The following is a 23,850-nucleotide window of genomic DNA, read 5'->3' on the forward strand; positions in this document are numbered from 1 at the left end:
CGGTCACAGGGAGAATGTGCCCATCTCCGTACAGACCGTAGCACCCGTAGTCAGGATCAAACCCGTGCTGTAAGGCAACAGCTCTACCGCTGTGCCGCCCCTCAGTAAAAGTATTCTGTTATTTTTCACATTTTCTTTCAAGGCTTGCTTAAAACCGAACAGTTATAAATTAACTAAGTTTTCTAGATTTTACATTTGTTCCCCTTCCTTTGGAGGAACTGCAATGGCAGGATTTCTCTTCATAACACGGCACAGAATAATTTTAGTGTGAAATATATTAACAACGCTCGATGTTTATTTTGAACACATTCTACAATCACAGTGCAATATTAATAAAACAATGGTAAACTGTTTCTAGTGCTGTTTATTGTTCAGTTTTCAGCATGCTTCTATAAATTAACCCTTTTGGAAACCTGCTCTAAAAATGTATTCATAAGTTTAAATAATGACTATTGTATGGCCCCTTCATGAAAATTGGCATTACAGCAGATAAACTGTTAGATCAAAACTCCAGCAAAATGTATACAAAAGTTTGAAAGTTGGAAAATCATCCAATAAACAATTCAGTAAACAACTTGAGAATGTTGATTTTTTTTTTATGAACAGGATCTTAGAACTTTGTCAGAAGATAATAATATGCTTAAAATATCAGATATTTCAGCCTGATACATGTGAACATTTGAAGACTGCCAGCTTTAAAAAAATCAATTTTATTGAGAAAATATTAATATTTATGAATATACTTATGGTTCCCAGTGGCACCATTTATGGTCATGCTTTTTTTTGATGGAATGCAAGGTTTAGTTTCCATTACCAACCATCCATTTAAGGTGCACTTAAAAAAGACAGATCCAAGTCAATTTATTTGCTTGTAAACTTTCGGTCAGAAACTAGTCCTGTTCACAGATAGCATGCCCCAGATTAGAATCCATAAGAAAAGGTGTATCTTTTATATTAATGCGTAGGAAGGAACTGCAGATGCTGGTTTATACATGGAATGCTGGAGTAACTCAGCGGGTCAGGCAGCATCTCTGGAGAAAATGGATAGGTGACGTTTCGAGTCGAGACCCTTTCAGAATTCAGATTACACTAACGTCATTTATCAAGAAGCATTTTTGGATCCTTAATGTAATATTTTGGACTGGAACAAACACTCATTAGCTGAATTAGCAAACATTTAAAAACTAACAGGTTGCCCATGGCATCATTCACACTGAGTCAAACAATAGATCATTCTAGAAATACACCATCGTTTATCATGCAGTGTATGTTTATCATTTAGCCAAGGTGTTGCTATGTTCCATTGAAGGCACAAAGGTTGGATTGTTCTCAAACTAAAACAAATAGAGGAAAAATATTTTGATGGCTATTTGGTCAAAGAAAGTTGTAGGCTGGAAATTGTATAAGCAATTAGTACACTTAAATCTGCAACGATGGTTTTAAAAGTATTCTTAATTTAAAATGAAATCACTTTCAAACGTAATTCATTTTAAATGCATTTGTCATTCCATTTCAAGTGAGATTCTGAAAGTCACTTGAGAACATAAATTAAGTACAGAAAATTATCACACACCCATGATTCCAAAATTTGCCCAAATTTCAAACCAAAATTAATATGGAATTGGAATTTATTGTTTGACTCTTCCGATATAGAAGAGAAAGTTAGATGGAGAATCTGATGTTTCAACAAACCAGCACAGCCTCGGATAACTTTGAGCCCCGTGAAAATTCAAGCTCACTTAGACTTCTGCTTCAAGTCAAATTACCAATGTAGGTAAAACAAGGTAAACAAGCACAACATCTAACATTCAGAGAGAGGAAACTCGAGGGCAGAGCTTCCTTTTCAGTAGCTACACAAAAGATCAATGGCGAGTGTAAATCTCTCGATTGTCAGAATCCTTAGGAAAAGTGGATAGATATAAAACTGTGATCTTCTTTACAAGAAAGTAAAGTGCATAACCTAGTTATACATTCAGTGTTATCCAATTTACAAAAGATATTCCTTCAGTGAGGGTTAATTCTCCACCTTCATAATTAAACGTGCAAAATATTTGCAAGAACTCAGCACACCGATCTTATCTTCTGAATTATTTTTTAAAAGATTAGAATACCCTACAAATGGCACAAAGATCACTTTAAGCAGCTCAGAATTCAGTGCCGTGGACAGTCTAACTGGTGCTTCCCCTCGTCCTGAATCTTCATGAAACTTAAATGCTGTGTTGCAACTTCTGCACAATCCAACTGCTAGAGAAGCTCTTGCTCATCGTCCTCTGAACCTGATGGACCTTGACGCACTTCCTCGTACCATTTGTTGGTCAATGTTTTCATCTGTATTCTCCCATGATGTAGGTCCTGGAATAGATAGGAAAAATTACAAACACGAGAATACATGTACATTTACAAATGAGTCTTGATTATTACCACATGTTCCTGTAATCAACTCGCAAGTCGTTGCTATTAATATTTAAAAATAACTTGCCAACTTTTTTTTTTAAAGTTGTTTTTGTGGGAAATTTATGAAATAATGACATAAAAATGCATTTTCTTTAATAATCGTACCGTGACATTCTAAAGAAAATTGAAATATTTGACTTTTGCTGTTGTAATCAAATGAACTAAAAATGAAACGATGTCAAATTATTCCTTACAATATTTTCTTGGTAGTTGATTGTATCAACTTTACCGTGTAATTAATCATCTGTATCTCAAATATTTATGATAACTGAAAGATACAAAACTGGAGAACATTCCCTTCACTAAAGATTAAAAGCGGTATTGCTGCCTCCCAGAGCTTACATGGGCAGAGACCCAGGTACGATCCCGACTACAGGTGGTGCCTATATGGAGTTTGTATGTTCTCCCCTTAAACACGTGGGTTTACTCCGAGATGTTCAGTTTCCTCCTACACTCCAAAGACGTACAGGTTTGTAGGTTAATTGGCTTGGTATAAATGTAAAAACATTATCACCTAGTGTGTGTAGGATAGTGTTAATGTGCGGGGATCGCTGGTCGGTGTGGACTTGGTGGGCCGAAGGGCCCGTTTCCGCACTGTATCTCTAAACTAAATTACTGCAGGCGCAGCAGCATCTAATAAAAGCCAGTTCAAATAAACTTATTAATGCGTTTAAAATGTTAAAATAGTATTCTCTTCCAAATGATACATGGTAACAAATATGGCTTTTGTCTTTCATTGATTGCTGCGTTTCCTTTTAGTATTACAGAAAAATAAATATATCCAACAGATGTGGATGTGTTGTCATAGAAAACAAACTTTAAGATGATGATTAACTTCAAATAATATTGAACTGAAAGCAACATTACTTGTGGTGTCTCAACTTCAACATTTTTACCAAATCTATGAAAAACCATCAACATTTAGATTACAGATAATGGGTATTTATTATAAATGTTGCTGATTTGCCCTGTTCAACTTTGTAATGCACAGATTCTCAGAGTTCAATATAAAAAAAAGATGTGTAGGAAGGAATTGCAGATGTTGGTGTACACCAAAGATGGAAACAAAATGCTGGAGTAACTATCTCTGGAGAGAAGGAATGGGTGACATTTCGGGTCGAAACCTTTCTTCAGAAAAAAAAGATACTCAGTTATTCAAAGTTAAGGTTGGGGCATAAACAAGATAAGTTCACAATTAAGTAAATTAAGATATGCTTGGTAAATTAAAGTGGAATTGGGCTCTGAATGCAACACACAAGGCTGACTTTATTTCAGTTTTAATTGGGTGAAGGTTCACGAGATTCGCAAAGACAAAAATGGCGGCACTGCCCTAGCAGCTGCCGCTCACCTGCGGTCCATTTGTCTTTGTGTTTTTGTTGGGTTTTTTTGGTCTTAATTGTAGTTGTAATGTGGTGTTTTTGTGTTTGTGTACTATGTGTGTATGTGGGGGGGAGGGGGAAACTGTAACACTGTAAATATGTGTCCCTTCAGAACGGAGACCCGACCTTTGTTTTCTGGGCCGTGTCTCCGTTCCTGCTGCGGCCTACCATCGGCCCAACTCCTGGAGCTGTCAGCCTCCATCGGACTTACCATCCAAGTCCGTGGATCGGACTTACCACCACCGGAGCCGGCCGTCTTCGGAGGCTGCGGGAGCGGCTGCGACTCGCCTTAGGTTCGGGCCGCGTGGATGCCGACATCGGGAGCTCCGGCAGCGGCAGCGTGTTCGCCCGCCCCGGATCGCGGGGCTTGGGGCGCGGACATTTCACCGTCCGGCGCGGCCTAGGATGGCCGCGGGATATTTCTCTGCTGGGCGGGGGTTTCAATGTTGGGAGCCACGACCGCCCCGACGTGCAACAACAGCGGCAGCAGCGTGTTCGCCCGCCCCGGATCGGACTTATCATCGGCGGAGCCGGCCGTCTTCGGAGGCTGCGGGAGCGGCTGCGACGCGACGCGCCTTGGGCTTGGCCCGCTGCGGACCGTCCGGTGCGGCCTGCAACCACAACAACCTGACTGCGGGCGAGGACAGCGGGAGAAGGGAAAGACATTGTGGCCTTCCATCACAGTGAGGAGAGAGAGGACTGGAGGAGACTCACTGTGATGGATGTTTCTTTGATGGATGTTTCTTTTTTGTGTGTTTTTGGGGTTGGGTGGTTTGAGTGCCTGTTTGATGCTTTTATTGTTGGACTGTGTTTTTGGGGGTTTTGGGGTGTGTGATTTGAATGCCTATTTAATGCTTCTATTGTTGGACTGTGTTTTGGGGGGTTTTTGGGGTTGGGTAATTTGGGTGCCTGTTTAGTGCTTTTATTGTTGGACTGTGGGTGATTGAATTAACATTTTGTTCAAGATGGCCGCGCCGTTGTGTTTGGCTGCCTGCCACTGTATGTTTCTTTTTTTCCTAGTCAGATGTGCAGCACTTTGGTCAACGTGGGTTGTTTTTAAATGTGCTATACAAATAAATTGACTTGACTTGACTAGCAGCCCCTTTCACAAAGCTCTGAGCCTGACAACGAAGCATAGAGTGTGTGCCATGACCATGGATGTTCTTGACTACCACACTCATCAACAATATTGGGGCATTAAATGGAAGAATAAGTGAATGGTCGTTAACAATTTATACAAGCTTCGAACTGTACCAGCCCTGTTAGATCAATTCCCCTCCTGGGATAAATAAAGTTCTATCGTATCGTAGCATCAATTAAGCTTCGTAACAAGATTAATTTTCAATGTAAATTGATATCACAAGGGGGAGCAATTAAAATCACCCAAACTTCACGACATTCTGCCCAAGCCTACAATCCGGCGGTATGAATATTGATTTCTCTAACTTCAAGTAACCCTTGTTTTCCCTCTCTCTGTCCCTCCCCCACCCTAGTTGTTGAACTAGTTCTACTGTATTCCTGACAAAATGTAACTGATTGTATGCCTCATTGTCATCCTGACTCAGCTAACAATGAACCATTCTACAATTCCTTATCATCTGCTTTGATCTGTTGTTTTCACACCTTACCCTCCCATATCTCTAGACTCCCCCTCCCCAGACTCTCAGTCTGAAGAAGGATCTCGACCTGAATCGTCACGCATTCCTTCTCTCCAGTGATGCTGCCTGTCCCGCTGAGTTACTGTGTCGAGCATTCTGTGTCGAAATTAAGACCTTGTTTGGTCTTGTAAAGTTAGACAGCAAAAATTTCACAGAACAATTTAAGAACATGGGCAGTGTAGTATGCCTGGCAGCCTGGCTACTGTCTAATCCTCAATCAAAATCATCCACAGATTATCTGCTCACTGATTGCAAATACTTGGTGAACCTTTAAAAAAAAAACTTCATCAATTGTAAAGTGCTTTGGAATGTCCAGGATTGATGAAAGCTCTCGAGGCAAGAGTCCTGGCGATCTACAAATAACAGGATCATTTCATAAATGTGTTGGAAACATATGATGAATGCCTTGATTAATTGAAAATTTCTCATTAGCCAATAAATGCATCCAATTTCTCAAGAGTTACTGACGGGAGATTATCTCAATATGCTTAAATTAAGCTGCCATAATGTTAGAAGTAGTGAATTGTAATTTCATTATTAAAATGATAGAAGCACTAAAGATTTTCATTGATTTACGAGCTCCACTTGCTAACGATAATATGATCTCAAGCTCTTGGAGTTTACTTTCCTTTAGATCAAGGTAGCGATGGCAAAGATAATTGTGGCCAGATTCTACATCTCATGCAATAAAATGGTTTACTTCAATTCTAAGAAAATTAAATTGGCTAACCTCAGGAGTAAGTCGTCGAGTAAAGAAAGGGTTTAAATATTTAGCATCCAACCACATGAAGCCTTTAAGATCTTGCCGTTTGATGTAATGTGCTTCATACTCCTCTTCTGTTAGTTCTGATAAGTGCTCAGATTCAATAGTGTTGCCCTGCAAAACAATCACAATTGGAATTACTATGAAGACAGCACAACACAAAAAAACTAAACAGAATTGCCAATTACAAATGAACTATTACATATTGGAAAGTGACACTCTAATTTCACATCCAAGTTTTAGTTCATATTAAAATATACACAATAATTCTGAAAACATAATAGAAAATTAGCTCTTTGCACACCGTAGTTTAGTTTAGACACATAATGCTGGAGTAACTCAGTGGGACAGGCAGCATCTCTGAGGAGAAGGAATAGGTGACGTTTCAGGTCAAGACTCTTTTATACTGAGAGTCAGGAGAGAGGGAGTCTAGAGTTTAGTTAAGTTTGGTTTAAAAGATACAATGCTGACACAGGCCTTTCGGCCCACTGAGTCAGCAATGATCAGTGATTACCCAAGCACTAGTTCTGTACATCGCACTAAGGACAATTTACAAAAGCCAATTAACTTACAAACCTGCATGTCTTTGGAATGTGGGAGAAAAAGGGAGCACTCGGACAGACAGCACCAGAGGTCAGGATTGAACCGGATCTCTGGCACTGTAAGGCACCAACTTTACTGCTGCACCACTGCCTTATGTGCATGTGAAAGTTCTGGATTCCACCTCAGTTACAAGCCAATAACTCAAGCTTTCAGGTCACATTTTGTTGCTGTTACTCTGGTATTCTATTCGACTTTGTGCTGTCTGGTCTAATGCCTACAACGTGATTCCTATGTGAAGACAATAAGCACCAAAACATACAAAGAGGAATAAGCCGACTCAAATACCATTTTCTCAGTTTTACTGAGTGTGATGTCTTTCTTATTCCTTCGACGGGTTTTGGGATCCTCAACATCCATCAGCCTGGTCAGAGGCATTGTTCCACCACCCAAGACCAGAATTGTGAAAAGCACAATAATTATAGTGGTTGTTCCAATCAGCTGCCGTTTCGCTATCGGCTCCATCTCCAAATGTAGACTCAAGGCGTAAGGGATGGCACCTCGAAGACCTAATAATTAAAAAAGGAAATTAAAATGTAGCAGATCATAGAGGAATTAGAAGCATAAAATTCATGGTCTCTCTTTAAATTTTATAAGGGGCTCCTCTGAATGAATGAGTATAAGAAAATAACAGCAGATGCTGGTACAAATCGAAGGTATTTATTCACAAAATGCTGGAGTAACTCAGCAGGTCAGGCAGCATCTCAGGAGAGAAGGAATGGGTGACATTTCGGGTCGAGACCCTTCTTCAGAATGAATGAATGAGAATCAATTAGTAAGGGTGTCAGGGGTTATGGGGCAAAGGCAGGAGAATGGGGTTGTGAGGGAAAGATAGATCAGCCATGATTGAATGGCGGAGTAGACTTGACCTAATGACCTAATTCTGATCTTAGAACATATTATGAACACACTCAAAAAGAGGCTTATTAAGAACAGAACTGTGATTTGAACAAACATCTAAGTTATAATTACAGAAAAAACTCTTGCTTTAAAACATTAGACAGTTATCAAATTATAATGCACTAAAGTTCAACCTGTTTACTTTTGTTTCCATTTACTAACATGAAGTCCACAATCCAGTAAGATTGGTGGGACATCTGAAGATTACACAAGTAATTGTTGGCCAATATTTCACAGGGTTGACCAATCACATTCATCACAGAACAGGAATGAGAACAAAGGTTCGGGTCACATTTGGGGTTGGGACCCTTATTTCGACTCCTCAGTCTCAAGAAGGACCCTGACCTGAAATGTCACCTATCCTGCACAGAAAGTACCTGGCCCACTGTGTTACTCCAAAGTTTTTGTTTGTAAACCAACATCTGCTGTTTCTTGCATTTCCCTCTTAGATTAATACAATGTCTTTCAAGACATGGGCAGCACAGTGGTGCAGCTGGTAGAGTTGCTGCCTCACACTGCCAGCGACCCATGTTCGATCCTGACCTCGGGTGCCATCTGTGTGGAGTTTGTACATTCTCCCGTTCCACGGGTGCTCCGGTTTCCTCACGCATTCTTTCCTCTCAGGTTTAGAGATACAATGGGAAATGGGCCCTTCAGCCCACCAAGTCCACTCTGACCATCAATCATTCGTTCACATTAGTTCTAACGAGGCATTAATAAAGAAGTTCAACCATAACTTTATGAATTGGGACAGCAGATACAATACTGATACTGCTAGACTCTACAGTAGATTGATTAGTAGGACTAGATGTTACAATCCCTAAGGTTTGTACTACAATTGACTGGTGTTGTTCTTGGGGGTGACCACTAGGTAATGTTGCTATCATTCAGACACATCTTCAGTTGTGTACCTCAACGTCACTGGGTGTTTCGGCCTTTTATCACAAGACACCCTCAGTCGAGGCAGGCCCACCGCAGGGTGATCAGACCTGGGTGTGTCTTATGGTTAGCCTCTAGATGGTCACGTGGCAGCCCAGACAGTATCTTTTCTTTTCAGCCACAGCCAGTGACTGCTCCGTTCGGCGGCATTTGCAAGTTCTTTGATTGCCCTCCTTTGGGCCTGCCCTCTATGAATGGGTAATCGAAGCTCAGAGTGGACTCACGGTGCCATAGGGCCAATCTCCATGCCATATCTCTAAAACTAAAACATTAAATCCCAAAACACATCTCAGCCATTGAAATACTGCTGTTAACTAGTTACTAATGTATCGCAGGAAACAATAAATGTTCTGGAGCTGATATTGAGAAAAAGTGCAAGTAATAAGCCACTTCAACTGTGTTTGATTTGAAAGGAAAGTGGAAAAGTGGAAGAATTCTCCCCTGAAACTAGATTCTGCTTTTTCTTTAAAGACTTCCTCAAACCAATTCAATTTGTCATGAATTTGATTATCCTTCCGAATAATGCCTGCACCCATGTCCGATTATACTTTTGTAAAACACCTCAACATGTGATAAGATAAGCATTTATTATAAATATTGTTTAATTAATCTTGCTGTTGTTTTGTATAACAGAGCAAAATCTGAAATAGTATTTTATGGAACTAATGAGTTTCTAAAGAACAACCTATTCTTGCTTCTACTTCCTATGATCTCGGAAGAAAGTTAGGCAGTGTCAGGCCTCTTGCACGTACTGTATCAGTTGACAAAATAAGGTCATAAGGAATAAGAGTAGAATTAGGCCATTCGGCCCATCAAGTCTACTCTGCCATGGCCGATCTATATCTCTCTTCTAACCCCATTCTCCTGCCTTCTCCCCATAACCTGACACCTGTACTACTCAAGAATCTATCTACCTCTGCCGTAAAAATCATAATCAAAATCATATTTATTCACAAAATGCTGGAGTAACTCAGCAGGTCAGGCAGCATCTCAGGAGAGAAGGAATGGGTGACGTTTCGGGTCGAGACCCTTCTTCAGACTGAAGAAGGGTCTCGACCCGAAACGTCACCCATTCCTTCTCTCCTGAGATGCTGCCTGACCTGCTGAGTTACTCCAGCATTTTGTGAATAAATACCTTCGATTTGTACCAGCAGCTGCAGTTATTTTCTTATATAATCAAAATCATAATCATACTTTATTAGCCAAGTATGTTTTGCAACATATGAGGAATTTGATTTGCCATACAGTCATACCAATAAAAAGCAACAAGACACACAAAATACATTTTAACATGAACGTCCACCACAGCGACTCCTCCACATTCCTCACTGTGATGGAAGGCAAAAAAAAGTTCAATCTTCTTCACTTATTTGTCCTCTCCCGGTCGGGGCACTCGAGCCTTCCATTGTCGGGGCGATCTTGGCTCCCACAACCAGCGGTCGGAGCCACCGCATCGGGGCGATCAAGCTCCCGCATCGGCAGGATCTTGACTTATCTGCGCCGGGTGATCGTACACTGGGTCGTGGTACACCAGTCATTGAAAGTAGGCATGCAGGTGCAGCAGGCAGTGAAGAAAGCGAATGGTATGTTGGCATACATAGCGAGGGGATTTGAGTATAGGAGCAGAGAGGTTCTGCTGCAGTTGTACAGGGCATTGGTGAGACCACACCTGGAGTATTGCATACAGTTTTGGTCTCCTAATCTGAGGAAAGACATTCTTGCCATAGAGGGAGTACAGAGAAGGTTCACCAGATTGATTCCTGGGATGGCAGGACTTTCATATGAAGAAAGACTGGATAGACTCGGCTTGTACTCGCTGGAATTTAGAAGATTGAGGGGGGATCTTATAGAAACTTACAAAATTCTTAAGGGGTTGGACAGGCTAGATGCAGGAAGATTGTTCCCGATGTTGGGGAAGACCAGAACAAGGGGTCACAATTTAAGGATAAGGGGGGAGTCTTTTCGGACCGAGATGAGAACTTTTTTTTCACACAGAGAGTGGTGAATCTGTGGAATTCTCTGCCAAAGAAGGTAGTTGAGGCCAGTTCATTGGCTATATTTAAGAGGGAGTTAGATGTGGCCCTTGTGGCTAAAGGGATCAGGGGGTAGGGAGAGAAGGCAGGTACGGGATACTGAGTTGGATGATCAGCCATGATCATATTGAATGGCGGTGCAGGCTCGAAGGGCCAAATGGCCTACTCCTGCACCTATTTTCTATGTTTCTATGGGTCGGGGTTAGTCAAACCTCCTGCAACTTTGGAGCGCCCCGACTGCGAGCTCCTTGATGGTGAAATCCGCAGGCCGCAGTTGGAGTGTCGATCCCAGGCAAGGGATCACGGGCTCCGGTGATAAGTCCACGGCGCCGCGGTGGGGCTCAAAGTCAGTCTCGAGCAAGGCCGCCAGCTCCATGATATTAGGCCACAGAGCAACCGGAGATACTATCCGGAAAACAATCGCATCTCTGGCAAGGTAGGAGATTGAAAAAAAGTTTCCCCCCTCCCCCACCCCCCACATAGAACAAACCAGAGAACATTAACACATACTTTTAAAACACACTAAAAATAACAAAAAATATGAAAAGACAGACAGACCATTGGCGAGGCTGCCATCACTGACTTGGTCTCCACAGCCTTCTGTGGCAAAGAATTCCACAGATTCACCACCCTCCAACTAAAGAAATTTCTCCTCGTCTCCTTCCCAAAAGAACGTCCTTTAATTCAGAGGCTATGACCTCTAGTCCTAGACTCTCCCACTAGTGGAAACATCCTCTTCACATCCACTCTATCCAAGCCTTTCACTATTCTTTATGTTTCAATTCGGTCCCCCCTCATTATTCTAAACTCCAGCGAGTACAGGCCCAGTGCCGACAAACGCTCATCATAGGTTAACCTACTTATTCCTGGGATCATTCTTGTAAGGCTCCTCTGGAGCCTCTCCAAAGCCAGCACATCCTTCCTCAGATATGGTGCCGAAAATTGCTCACAATATTCCAAATGCGGCCTGACCAGTGCCTTATAGAGCCTCAGCATTACATAAGTCGTGGCTGACCTTTCTAAATGCTTCTTTTGTCAACTACCCCCACGGTGCTTTGAGTTCCCATGAACATATTTTATAATAATGATTTACATGCAGGTTTTTAAAATTGAAATATTAATTCAAATATATCAAATATATATTGAAAAGCACACGAATTCAGAAAACCACTTACCACTAAACCACATGACGAACATCATTTTAGGAGTGATTTTATGATCTCGAAAGAAGTTCAGGAGATAGGAGAGGGGAAATATATTCAATGCTCTGCCAAATAAGACAAGAACCTGTAAGGAAAAATGTATTTTTAGTGGAAGCATTGATAATAAATAACATTGTTTTGTTAAATAACATTGTTTTGTAAAATCAATTCTAGCTGAGTGCCATGCACTATCAATATTTCAGTTCAGTTTATCGTCACGTGTACTGAGGCACAGTAAAAAGCTTTTGTTGCATGCTAACCTAACAATTACAAACCAGAAGTAGCAGCTTTGTTTTGGCACTATATACTTAAGGGAAGTTTTTATTAAAAAATAGATAATTGAACTTGTTTGTGAGGATTATCTTTTGTTGTAATCAACCCTAATTAACACTTTAATACCCTAACCCTAATTAGGTGCTCCGGTTTCTCCCACATCCCAAAGATGTGCTGGTTGGTAGGTAATTGGTTACTGTAAATTGCCCATGATGTGCAGGTGAGCAATAGAAACTGGGGGGATTTGATAAGAATGTGGGTGAATAAAACTAAATTTGTGCAAATAAATACTTTGCGGTTTGCACAGGATGGATGGACAAAGTGGCCCGTTTCTATGGTGTATAATTCTACAAGGGTTCAGGATCTACTCATAATAGACAGGAATATGAATGCTTAATTTCAGATTTAGTTTCAGAGATAAAAAGTGGAAACAAGCCCTTCGGACAACGCCGACCAACAATCACCCCGATCACTAGTTCTATGTTACACTCTTGGGACAATTTACAGGTGGCCATTAACCTACCAACCTGCACATCTTTGGAATGTGCAACCTGCACCAGAAGAAAACCCACATGGCCTCAGGGAGAACGTACTGTAAGGTATTCATGCATATTCATGTGCCATGTTAATGAGTGGGTGTTCCTTATTAGCCGAGAATGTTGGGTAAATAAAGGCTGGCGCGATTCAGGCAACGAACGTGCAAGTGTACTTTATCTTTATGCCGTGCTGAACATAACAAAATTGGCGACGAGGACGGGATTGTGGAGGAGACTGAGTTTGTTTTGCATAGCTAGCATAGCTTTTGTACTGCTAAGTTTTAGGTGCTTTGCTACACCAGAACAGGCAGGAAATCCGAGCTTGTGCAAAAAAAAAAACTTTCCTCGTTCCTTTGTTTAAAAAAAAAAAGAGAGGGACAAAATGGCAGCATCCACGGGCTACATCGGAAGCCTGGGCATCTTTGACAAAAGTAGAGAGCCGTTCAGCTCCTATATGGAAAGAGCAAACATGTTCTTCATGGCAAACAACATCACGGAGACCAGTGGTGAGACCAGTGGTGAAGGAGAGGTAGTGGCTGCAACAAATAAGGCCGTTCGTGAACGCATGAAAGCGATTCTGCTCACAGCGATTCTGCTCGTGAATATCCTTGCGCCCACAAAGGCAAAAGATGTGCCTTTCAGTGACATTATAAAGAAGTTGGAGGAGCACTTCAACCCAAAGCCTCTGGAAATTGCAGAAAGCTACAAATTCGGCACGAGAAACCAGAAGCAAAACGAGACAATCAGTGAGTACATTGTTGCCTTGAAAAAGTTAACATTGCACTGTAACTTTGGAACCTTTCTTGAACGCGCACTACGCGACAGATTTGTTTGTGGTCTAGTGGACGAACGAATTCAGTTCAGACTCATGAGCACTCCTGATCTTACATTTGAGATAGCATGCAAGATTGCTACTACAATGGAGATGGCATCAAAGAATGCTCGCGAGTTTCGTTCACCACATACTGCAGTGGCCGTGTATACTCACAAAGCAGTGCCTATGGCCAATCCAAAAGGGGCCAAACTGAAACCGAAATATGGCGGGGAGCCGAGTGAAGCCAGTTGTTATCGTTACAACGGTAATCACCCATCCCAATCCTGTCAGTTCAAAACAGCTAAGTGCTATAACTGCCAGAAGAAAGACCATACCGCCTCAGCATGTCGGGCCAAGCTTAAAGTGGGAAACACACGACAACACCAGAAAAGAGTTCACAACTTAGAGATGAACCCGGATGACAATGAACTTGGGTTGTACATCATTCATGCAACTAATGTCAATAAGCCTACAACCAGCTAAGACAAGGACTTTCGAATTAAACTATTGATTAATGAACAGTGAACTGATATGTGTATTGACACGGCAGCAGACTGTTCGGTCATGAGCAAAGACCTGTACGAAACAAAGTTCTCACAGACACCATTGTCCAAGAGTAAGATCAAGCCGAGAACCTACTCGGGCGAAGCCTTGGAGACGTGCGGACAAATGAATTGCAAAGTTCAGTGTAATGGCCAGTCAGTAACACTGCCCATCATAGTGGCCAGCTACAGAAATAAACCAACCCTCCTTGGAAAGGATTGGCTGAGTAAAATAAAATTAAACTGGAAGAACATTTTCAGCGTCGATGTGTCCAAATCACGTCTTGAAAATGTCGTAAGCAAACATGCTGAAATATTTGCTGATAGTTACACGGGAATAACAGGGTACTCTGCACACATTCGACTGAAGCAAGATGTGAAACCTGTGTATTGTCGACCAAGACCAGTACCATATGTTCTAAAGCAACAAGTGGAGGAAGAACTCAACAGGTTGGAGCGGAATGGAGTACTCGTGAAGACAGACCAGAGCAACTGGGCAACGCCAATTGTGGCTGTACCCAAGGCTGCCAAAACTGTTCGACTATGTGGTGACTACAAAGTCACAATCAACCAAGCTGTTGACGACGAACAGTACCCTTTGCCAACCTCGCAGGATCTGTATGCAGAACTTAGCGGAGCAAGAGTCTTCACTAAGCTGGATTTGTCTCACGCTTATGCCCAACTCAATATTGACAAAGAAAGTCAGCAGTGCCTGACCATCAACACATATAAGGGCTTGTATTCATATACAAAGCTGCCCTATAGTGTGAAATCTTCCCGGAAAATCTTTCAGTCCGTCATGGACAAAATGTTGCAAGGCATTCCGCACTGTGTGTGCAACCAGGATGATCTACTGATATTCACAGTGGGCATGGAAGAACATCTGGAAATACTCGAGCAAGTTCTCACACGATTGAACTAAAATAGAGCCAAACAAGCTAATAGTTGAGTCTACACGTACATCTGTTACGCCTGTTACTGTTAGACGATCAGGCAGGAACCGCAAACCAGTTATTAGGTTAAATTTGTAAGTTAGACAACTCACTCTACAAGTAAAATGGAAATGTGTGAATATGTAAAATAAATGTGTTATGTTTAGCATTTGAAATTTTGTAAATATGGTTAAAAGTATTGGTTTAAATCAAGTATCACAACACCAAAATTGTAACTGAGTACTTGGATTTAATACTTAAAAAAGGGAGAGCAGTGTAATGTATTCATGCATATTCATGTGCCATGTTAATGAGTGGGTGTTCCTTATTAGCCGAGAACGCTAGGTAAATAAAGGCTGGCGCGATTCAGGCAACGAACATGTGAGTGTACTTTATCTTTATGCCGTGCTGAACATAACACGTACAAACTCCGTACAGGCAGCACCCGTAGTAAAGATCAAACCCGGGTCTCTGGCGCTGTAAGGCAACAGCTCTACCACTGCACCACTGTGCCAACATACTGCTTGTTAATGTGAAATAAGCAAATTAAACCGAAAACACAGGAAAATGCCTAATGTTGCTTTCTTTTAAAGAGCCTGTAGCTCTGTACTGTACAGACAGTGGTTTGATTTGTGTTCATCATCAGATGTGACAGCTTATTATTCATACACCGACTTCACTGAGTCTTGTGTTAGAGTCGCTGAAGAACTTGAATTGCAATCATCTGACTCACAGGCACGAGTTAAATCAACATCCTTCTTTATTAAATAAAAGGAGGTAAAGGCTTATTTAAATCTTGTGCACAAACCTAAATTAATTGATTCGTCATACAGTTAAACAGCACGGAAACAGGTCCTTCAGCCCATTTCGCTATGCTGACCCAGATCCCCCACCTATGCTAGTCTCACCTGCCAGCGTTTGCCCATATATATCCCTCTAAAACTTTCCTATCCACGCTCCAGTCCAAATGTATTTTACATGTTATTGTATCTTATTGACAAATTAAACTTCTCACTTTGCATTTGTAGAGAGGGGCGAAAGTAGAATAGTATAGCAAGAATTAAGATAACAAAGACACACACTAAGAGTAACTCAGCGGGTCAGGCAGCATCTCTGGAGAACACGGATGGGTGACGTTTCGAGTCGGGACCCTTCTTCAGAAACATCACCCATCTTTTTTCTCCAGAGATGCTGCCTGGCCCGCTGAGTTACTCCAGAACTGTGTGTCTATCTTTGGTAAAAAAAAACAGCATCTGCAGTTCTTTGTTAATAAATTAAGATAACGATGCATTGGAAAGTTAATTGAAAAGCAATAAGTAAAACAAGTATTTAATCCAAATGTGAATCTTGAAATACATTTGAGAGGAGGCAGTAAAGGCATTAATCCTGACACAATGCAAATTATTGTAAATAGAATGTACCAAGACACCTGAGGGCGAAAAATATAATCTTGCACAATAAAGTAGGACATTAGAGGCTCCAATTATTTTACAAATAACAAACTCTGCCACATGATGAAAGGTAAGTGAATATTTAGCTGAGATCATTTGTTTAAAGATTTTTCAGGCTGGCAGTTTAAAAAAGATCATGGGATAATTTCCAATATTTATGTCACAACTATTTTGCGTTGATTTGATATATCAAGTCTCTCTTACAAATCGATCAGATTGTCAAATATTCTCATTTACTCTGAATTATTCAGTCTGCTTTATTTACTTACTATGCCTTTGTAATGTTATTACCACAGCCCATAATCATATCTATTCTCATCTCGTAACGCATCAACCGATTCACCAGCGACTAGAACAGTGCACAAGAATTCAAGAATAATTCATCAAAAGGAAATATTAAAATATATACTCACAATGCACCAAATAACAAAGGAGATCTCAAACTTGTGAGGAAAGCTGAATATTGCCAGCCCAATATAAGCAAAAACACAAGTTTCTGTGAAAATAAAGTAGAGTATGGTTAGAAAATATTTACTGAAAGGAAGCATGCAGGTACAGCAGGCAGTGAAGCAAGCCAATGGAATGTTGGCCTTCGTAACAAGAGGAGTTGAGTATAGGAGCAAAGAGGTCCTTCTACAGTTGTGCCGGGCCCTGGTGAGACCGCACCTGGAGTACTGTGTGCAGTTTTGGTCTCCAAATTTGAGGAAGGATATTCTTGCTATTGAGGGCGTGCAGCGTAGGTTCACTAGGTTGATTCCCGGAATGGCGGGACTGTCGTATGTTGAAAGGCTGGAGCAATTAGGCTTGTATACACTGGAATTTAGAAGGATGAGGGGGATCTTATTGAAACATACAAGATAATTAGGGGATTGGACACATTAGAGGCAGGAAACATGTTCCCAATGTTGGGGGAGTCCAGAACAAGGGGCCACAGTTTAAGAATAATGGTAGGCTATTTAGAACGGAGATGAGGAAGAACTTTTTCAGTCAGAGAGTGGTGAAGGTGTGGAATTCTCTGCCTCAGAAGGCAGTGGAGGCCAGTTCGTTGGATGCTTTCAAGAGAGAGCTGGATAGAGCTCTTAAGGATAGCGGAGTGAGGGGGTATGGGGAGAAGGCAGGAACGGGGTACTGATTGAGAGTGATCAGCCATGATCGCATTGAATGGCGGTGCTGGCTCGAAGGGCTGAATGGCCTACTCCTGCACCTATTGTCTATTGTAAAAAAGGAGCATACACCAAATTGGAGGCCGGGGAAGGACCTGCAGATTTTCCTTTTGCCCAAAGACAGTTCTAACTCTAGCTCAGATGGAGTGCACAAAATTCCTCTGAAGAACACTAGTACAGGGGAAGGAAAAAAAAAAATTGCTCCTCAAATCTGCTCTGACATTTGTTTGTTGATTAAAAACTCTTTGAATGTTAAAGTGAACAATCCCACAGCAGCTGCTATTTGTGGAAGTACATTTCAAGCCGACATCACCTTGTGGGAAAGTGCTTCCTCACTTTATATCTGCAACCCGTCACTAGGATTGTCAGACTTGATGCTTAGATCTAGAATTACAAACCAGTTTCACCCAATTTATCGGCAAGTTCCCCTTAGAATCCTGACAATTTTGAACGTTAACCTTTTCAATCCCAGGGAATACAAGCATAACTTCTATCGATCTCCCTGTGATTTAACTTCGAGTTCAAGAATCATTCTGAAAATCTTTGTTGCTCTCCCTCCAACGCCCCTCTTAAATGTTTGCACAATTGTCTAAAACTTCTAATAAAACAATGAAATAAAAGACGCCATGTGCTGGAGTAACTTAAGCTGCTTGACCTGCTGAGTTACTCCAGCACTTTGTCTCTTTATTTGTAAACCAGCATCTGATGCTCCTTGCATCTCCAATAAAACAATTAACTAGACATCACAAATGTAAAATGAAATTTTACTAATTAAACTAATTTGTCTGGTTTGGAATTCTAGATCTCAGCATCAAGTCTGATAATCATAGTGATGGGTTACAGAAATTTTATCCATCAGTCTGAAGAAAGGTCTCAACCCGAAACATCACCCATTCCTTCTCTCCCGAGATGCTGCTGGACCCGCTGAGTTACTCCAGCATTTTGTGTCTACATTCGATTTAAACCAGCATCTGCAGGTTTTTTTTCCTACAAATGAAAATTGTTTACTGGAATAGTTGCTACCAAAGGATATTTTCTGAACAGGTACCATAAACTATCATCCTATTTATTGCACATTATTTGTATGTTTTCATTCTCTTGTTACAAAACCTGTTTTGAGAATTTTCAGTTGTTTCAAATTACCAAACCTTCTCCATACTTAGAGTGGCCAGAGCAACAAATGATCTGTCCGCAGTAAAGTAGACTGTGATGTTAATTTAAAACTTTCCCTCTCCAAATTATTTTTCACTTTAACAAAGCATCTCAGAATATGGTCAGCATATGCTGTCTCGCAGCGCCAGAGACCCGGGTCCAATCCTAACCTCGGGAGCCGTCTGTGTGAAATTTGCACATTCTTCCTCCGTGACCTCTGTAAATTGCCCTAGTGTGAACGGAGTAGATGAGAAAGTGGAATAACATAGAACTAATATGAACGGGCGATCGATGGTCGGCATGGATTCAATGGGCCAAAGGGCACTTTGCCATACTGTGTCTCAACTAAGTAAGAGCATGGACAACTCTGACTGTCCACAATTGTGAACATTCTCCTTGAAGCACAAAGATTACACTTTCATTACTTGCAAACACTATACTTTTCCCCCACCATAATATTTTGCTTGCATTATAGGTTTTCATTTTTGCAACTTACGTTGCGAATTTTTAATATTATGGTGTCATTTTCCAAATAACATTCAGCTTTGTTTATTTGCTTTTCTAGTTAATTTATTCACAAAATGCTGGAGTAACTCAGCAGATCAGGCAGCATCTCGGGAGAGAAGGAGTGGGTGACGTTTCGGGTCGAGACCCTTCTTCAGATGCTGCCTGACCTGCTGAGTTACTCCAGCATTTTGTGAATAAATCGATTTGTACCAGCATCTGCAGTTATTTTCCTATGCTTTTCTAGTTAGTTTCTTTGACTTGACATGTTATCCATTTTCTTTTCCCGCATGATTGCCGCTCTCCTGCTGAGTATTTCTAACACTTAAGTTTTTATTTCCCAGTGTGACAAAGTCAAAGGGCTTTACAGAGGGCGTACCTTTAAGGTGAGAAGAGTAAAATTTAAAAAGGAATGAATAAATAAATCAATGAATGACTGAATGAACAAATGAATGAATGAAATCATTATCACATGTGATCACATATTATCACATGTGATGTGTCATAATGAAAGGAGATGTGTGTGGGAAGTTTTTTTGTCTTTTTAAAAAGACACAGAGGGAAACGTGTGCCTTAAATACACCACCAGTGGTGGTGGAAGAGACAGATACGATAATGGCATTTAAGAGGCTTTTGGATGGGAACATGGATATACAGAGAATGGAGAGATACAGATCATGTGCAAACAAAATAAATTAGTTTGATTGGGCATCATGTTCAGCGTGGACATTGTGGGCCAAATGGCCTGTTGCAGGAAGAAGGGTCCTGACCCAAAATGTCACCCATTCCTTCTCTCCAGAGATGCTGCCTGTCCCGCTGAGTTACTCCAGCTTTTTGTGTCTATCTTTGGCGTTCCAGTGCTCATACTGTGTTCTATGTAATTTAGATTTCTAACATCTACAGTTTTTTTTGATGTTCATACTGAGGTTTCACATGAAAAAGCAGAAAATAGTATCCCCCCCATTCCAAGCCCTGAAAGAGTACGTACCGCACATGAAAGCCACAGTCCGCAGTGTCTGCTGCATAAGGATTTGAGTAACCGGGGAAAGATTATGGTGAGCGTAGTGTGACATCACTATGCCAGAAAACAGTATAGCCATGATTCCTGCAGACAAAGGACAAATAGAAAATTGACAGGGGAAGTTGTATGTATTAATAACACACTAAAATAAAAGTCATTTAAATTAATGGGTTAAAGTAGTTGTTAAAATTAAGTCCAACCAGTAAGATTTATATAGAGAAGTGCGTACTGTTACATAAATGAAAGCTGAAAGTACCCTGCCATTTGTCTTAAAAAATAAGACCACTGAATTTTCAGTTGGGCCATATGAATGAATTCAAGGACGTTCATATCTTTAGACCACCGCTGTGACCAACAGCTCACCGGAGCAGAAGGGGAGATGTGTTGATGTCCCTGTTAAAGTGGTATATTTCAAAATGAACCAATTTATCGATATTCTTGTGACATTTGGTTCAAGCAGCTGCGATGACAATAAAGAAATTAGGCTATTTTTTAGAATGGTAGAATTACTTTGGTTTCCATTATATCCATACATAATTAAAAAGGTTACTAAATAAAAAATTCCCAGAAGATCAAAACCATAAATGGCAACATTGTAAAATAAAATCATAACCTCCTTAAATAAAAACGTGAAAAATACAAAAGATAGTATGCAAATGAATAGCGTCCAAATCAAAGCTTTTCTCCGCACCTCCGTACACAATAAATCTAAACCTAGATCGCATGTTATTTTATCCAACATGTTTGTTTTCATTGTTGTGCAATGGCTTTTTTTATGGATTTAGTTCATGTTCATAGGTTACAGGAGCAGAATTGGGTCATTCGACCCGTCAAGTCTACTCTGCCATTCAATCATGGCTGGTCTATCTTTCCCTCTCAACCCCTTTCTCCTGCATGCTCCCCATAAACCCTGACACCCTTGCTAATCAAGAATCTGTCAAAATTAGAGTTGGAAACAGACAATACCATTCAATAGAAAGACAGAAACTAAGAACCTATGTCAGGCCATAGGTTCTTAGTTTCTGTCTTTCTATTGAACGGTATTGTCTGCTACGGTACTCCAAGTTCTCTCAACCTATTGCTCAAGTCTGAAGATGATCCATTTAACAATCAGTTTGGAATTAATCGCCATCCCAAAGGATCAACTGATTAAGTCTTCTAAAGACTAAAGGCTTTAGAAAAGGAAAATCCTATATTTCATTTCCAGTCTGTGCATTTTTAGCAACAGGTAGGAATTCCTGCCTAGGGGAAACATTAGCAATCTATGAAAAAAAAAGATAATTGTGGATGTCTCGTAGAAATGCCTTTTCTCTCCCCCAATAATTATCAATTAACAATTCCAAATTAGATTAGTTTTAGCTATAACAATACTTACTTATTATCTGTAACTAATGTCAATTTGCTTCTTTAATTATAAAGATCAGGGGAAAACCTGATTAAACCTACTTTGATGGCTTTCACAGTGTAAGTAATGAAGTAAATTATTTGAATTGGTTTCAATAGCAGCAACTTAATTGAAGTAAAACTGTTGCTAAAATCCACCAATCTTGTCCTTTTTAACTCTGAGATCTGCTGAATTTATTATTATAATGGAACTAGGAAACCGTAAGGGACTAAAAATGTCAAGATATCAATGTAAATGTTCCATTAATATTCATTGGTGAATTTAAAGGAAATAAAGCTTATATTCGAAAATGTGATTCAATCAAATTTATGGAATTCATTTAAAAGATTTTTTATCTTGTTCAAAAACTGTTCAACAAAAATATTTTTATGCTTTCCCATAGAAACTGCCCGACCTGGGTGGTCACGGTGGCGCAGCGGTAGAGTTGCTGCCTTACAGCGAATGCAGCACCGGACACCCGGGTTCGATCTTGACTACGGGCGCTGTCTGTAGAGTTTGTACGTTCTCCCCGTGACCTGCGTGGGTTTTCTCCAAGATCTTCGGTTTCCTCCCACACTCGAAAGAGGTACAGGTTTGTAGGTTAACTGGCTTGGTAAATGTAAATATTGTCCCTAGTGGGTGTACGTTAGTGTTAATGTGCGGGGATCGCTGGTTCGTGCAGACCCGGTGGGCCGAAGGGCCTGTTTCCCGCTCTGTATCTCTAAACTAAACTAAAACTGCTGAATATTTCCAGTATTTTCTCTATTTATATTCATACATTAGCTGTATTTGCCAAATTCATGTGCCCAGATTATTTTTGAGTTGTCAATGGTTAGATCAGGAAAACATTTACATCCATGGGAATAATTAACAAATTTATTTTCCTTTTGATTTTCCGACAATCCAAGCCAAATCTTTTGCTCATCTGCTTTCTATTGTGTCGGTAATCCTAAAAGGTATCAGGAACATTGCTGTGACTAGAACATAGAAATGCCCATTTGGAATGTGGTGAATGACAAGGGCAGCACGGTGGTGCAGCGTAGAGTTGCTGCCTTACAGCAGTAGAGACCCAGGTTCGATCCTGACTATGGGTGCTGTCCGTATGGAGTTTGTGCGTTCTCCTTGTCACGGGTGCTCTGGTTTCCCTCTCACACTCCAAAGACGTGCAGGGTTGCAGGATAATTGGCTTTGGTAAAATTGTATGTCGCCCCTAGTGTGTAGGATAGTGATAGTGTGTGGGGATCGCTGATCAGTGCAGACTCGGCGTCGACCTTGGTTCAAGCGGAAAGGGCAGGCATTTTTGAAATTAAGTTTTATAAAATAAAATATTCTTAACCAAGTGCAACATCATGTCATTGACATTGCAATACAAAGAACTTTGTTATAATATCATTGGGCCTTTAAGCTTTCGAAATCTTTAAAGAAGTGCAGGAGCCCGGTGTCAGTGTTCATGCAGGCTGACGGTAATTTTTCTTTTTAGATTTAGAGATACAGTGCGGAAACAGGCCCTTTGGCCCACCGAATCCGCGCCGCCCAGCTATCCCCGCACATTAACACTACCCTACCCCCACTAGGGACAATTTTTACATTTTACCCAGTCAATTAACCTACATACCTGTACGTCCTTGGAGTGTCGGAGGAAACCGAAGATCTCGGAGAAAACCCATGCAGGTCACGGGGAGAACGTACAAACTCCGTACAGACGGCGCCCGTAGTCAGGATCGAACCCGAGTCTCAGGCACTGCATTCGCTGTAAGGCAGCAACTCTACTGCTGCGCCATCGTGCCGCATTCACATCGTAATGTGAATAACGCTCAAGGGAAAAGGAAATGTCATCTCCAGTGACGACAGATGTATCTACTCCGAGAAGCTGAGGAATAGGTGTTTATGGACGAGTAACCGGCCACAGGCCAGACAGTGCGCAGCAGTCTTCTATGGCGATAGGGTATCTCTTCCTCGCGTTACAACATTTTGTGTTGTGGTACGCAAGCGATTTTTTAAGCAGAGATGCTTCTAAAAATAAAGACCAGGGTGGGTTCTCTGGATAAAGTACAGTGCCCACCGTAATGTTTGGGACTAAGACCCATCATTCATTTATTTGCCTCTGCACTCCACAATTTGAGATTTGTAATAGTGTGGTTAAAGTGCAC

General features: G+C 40.9%; 1 protein-coding gene across 1 annotated transcript in view; it reads right to left on the minus strand.

Moving 5' to 3' along the window:
- Positions 1–290: 290 nt before the first annotated feature.
- Positions 291–23,850, minus strand: part of slc9a8 (solute carrier family 9 member 8) — a 48,685-nt gene continuing 25,125 nt past the window's right edge. The window contains exons 11-16 of the mRNA XM_078419017.1: positions 20,284–20,400; positions 16,890–16,972; positions 11,902–12,013; positions 7,143–7,363; positions 6,222–6,368; positions 291–2,352 (exon numbers count right to left, since the gene is read on the minus strand). Coding sequence (XP_078275143.1) covers positions 2,245–2,352; positions 6,222–6,368; positions 7,143–7,363; positions 11,902–12,013; positions 16,890–16,972; positions 20,284–20,400 — 788 coding nt within the window. The 3' untranslated portion in view covers positions 291–2,244. The remainder of the gene's footprint in view (positions 2,353–6,221; positions 6,369–7,142; positions 7,364–11,901; positions 12,014–16,889; positions 16,973–20,283; positions 20,401–23,850) is intronic.

The sequence above is a fragment of the Rhinoraja longicauda genome, chromosome 22 (genome assembly GCF_053455715.1).
Source record: "Rhinoraja longicauda isolate Sanriku21f chromosome 22, sRhiLon1.1, whole genome shotgun sequence".
Classification (NCBI taxonomy): Eukaryota; Metazoa; Chordata; class Chondrichthyes; order Rajiformes; family Arhynchobatidae; genus Rhinoraja; species Rhinoraja longicauda.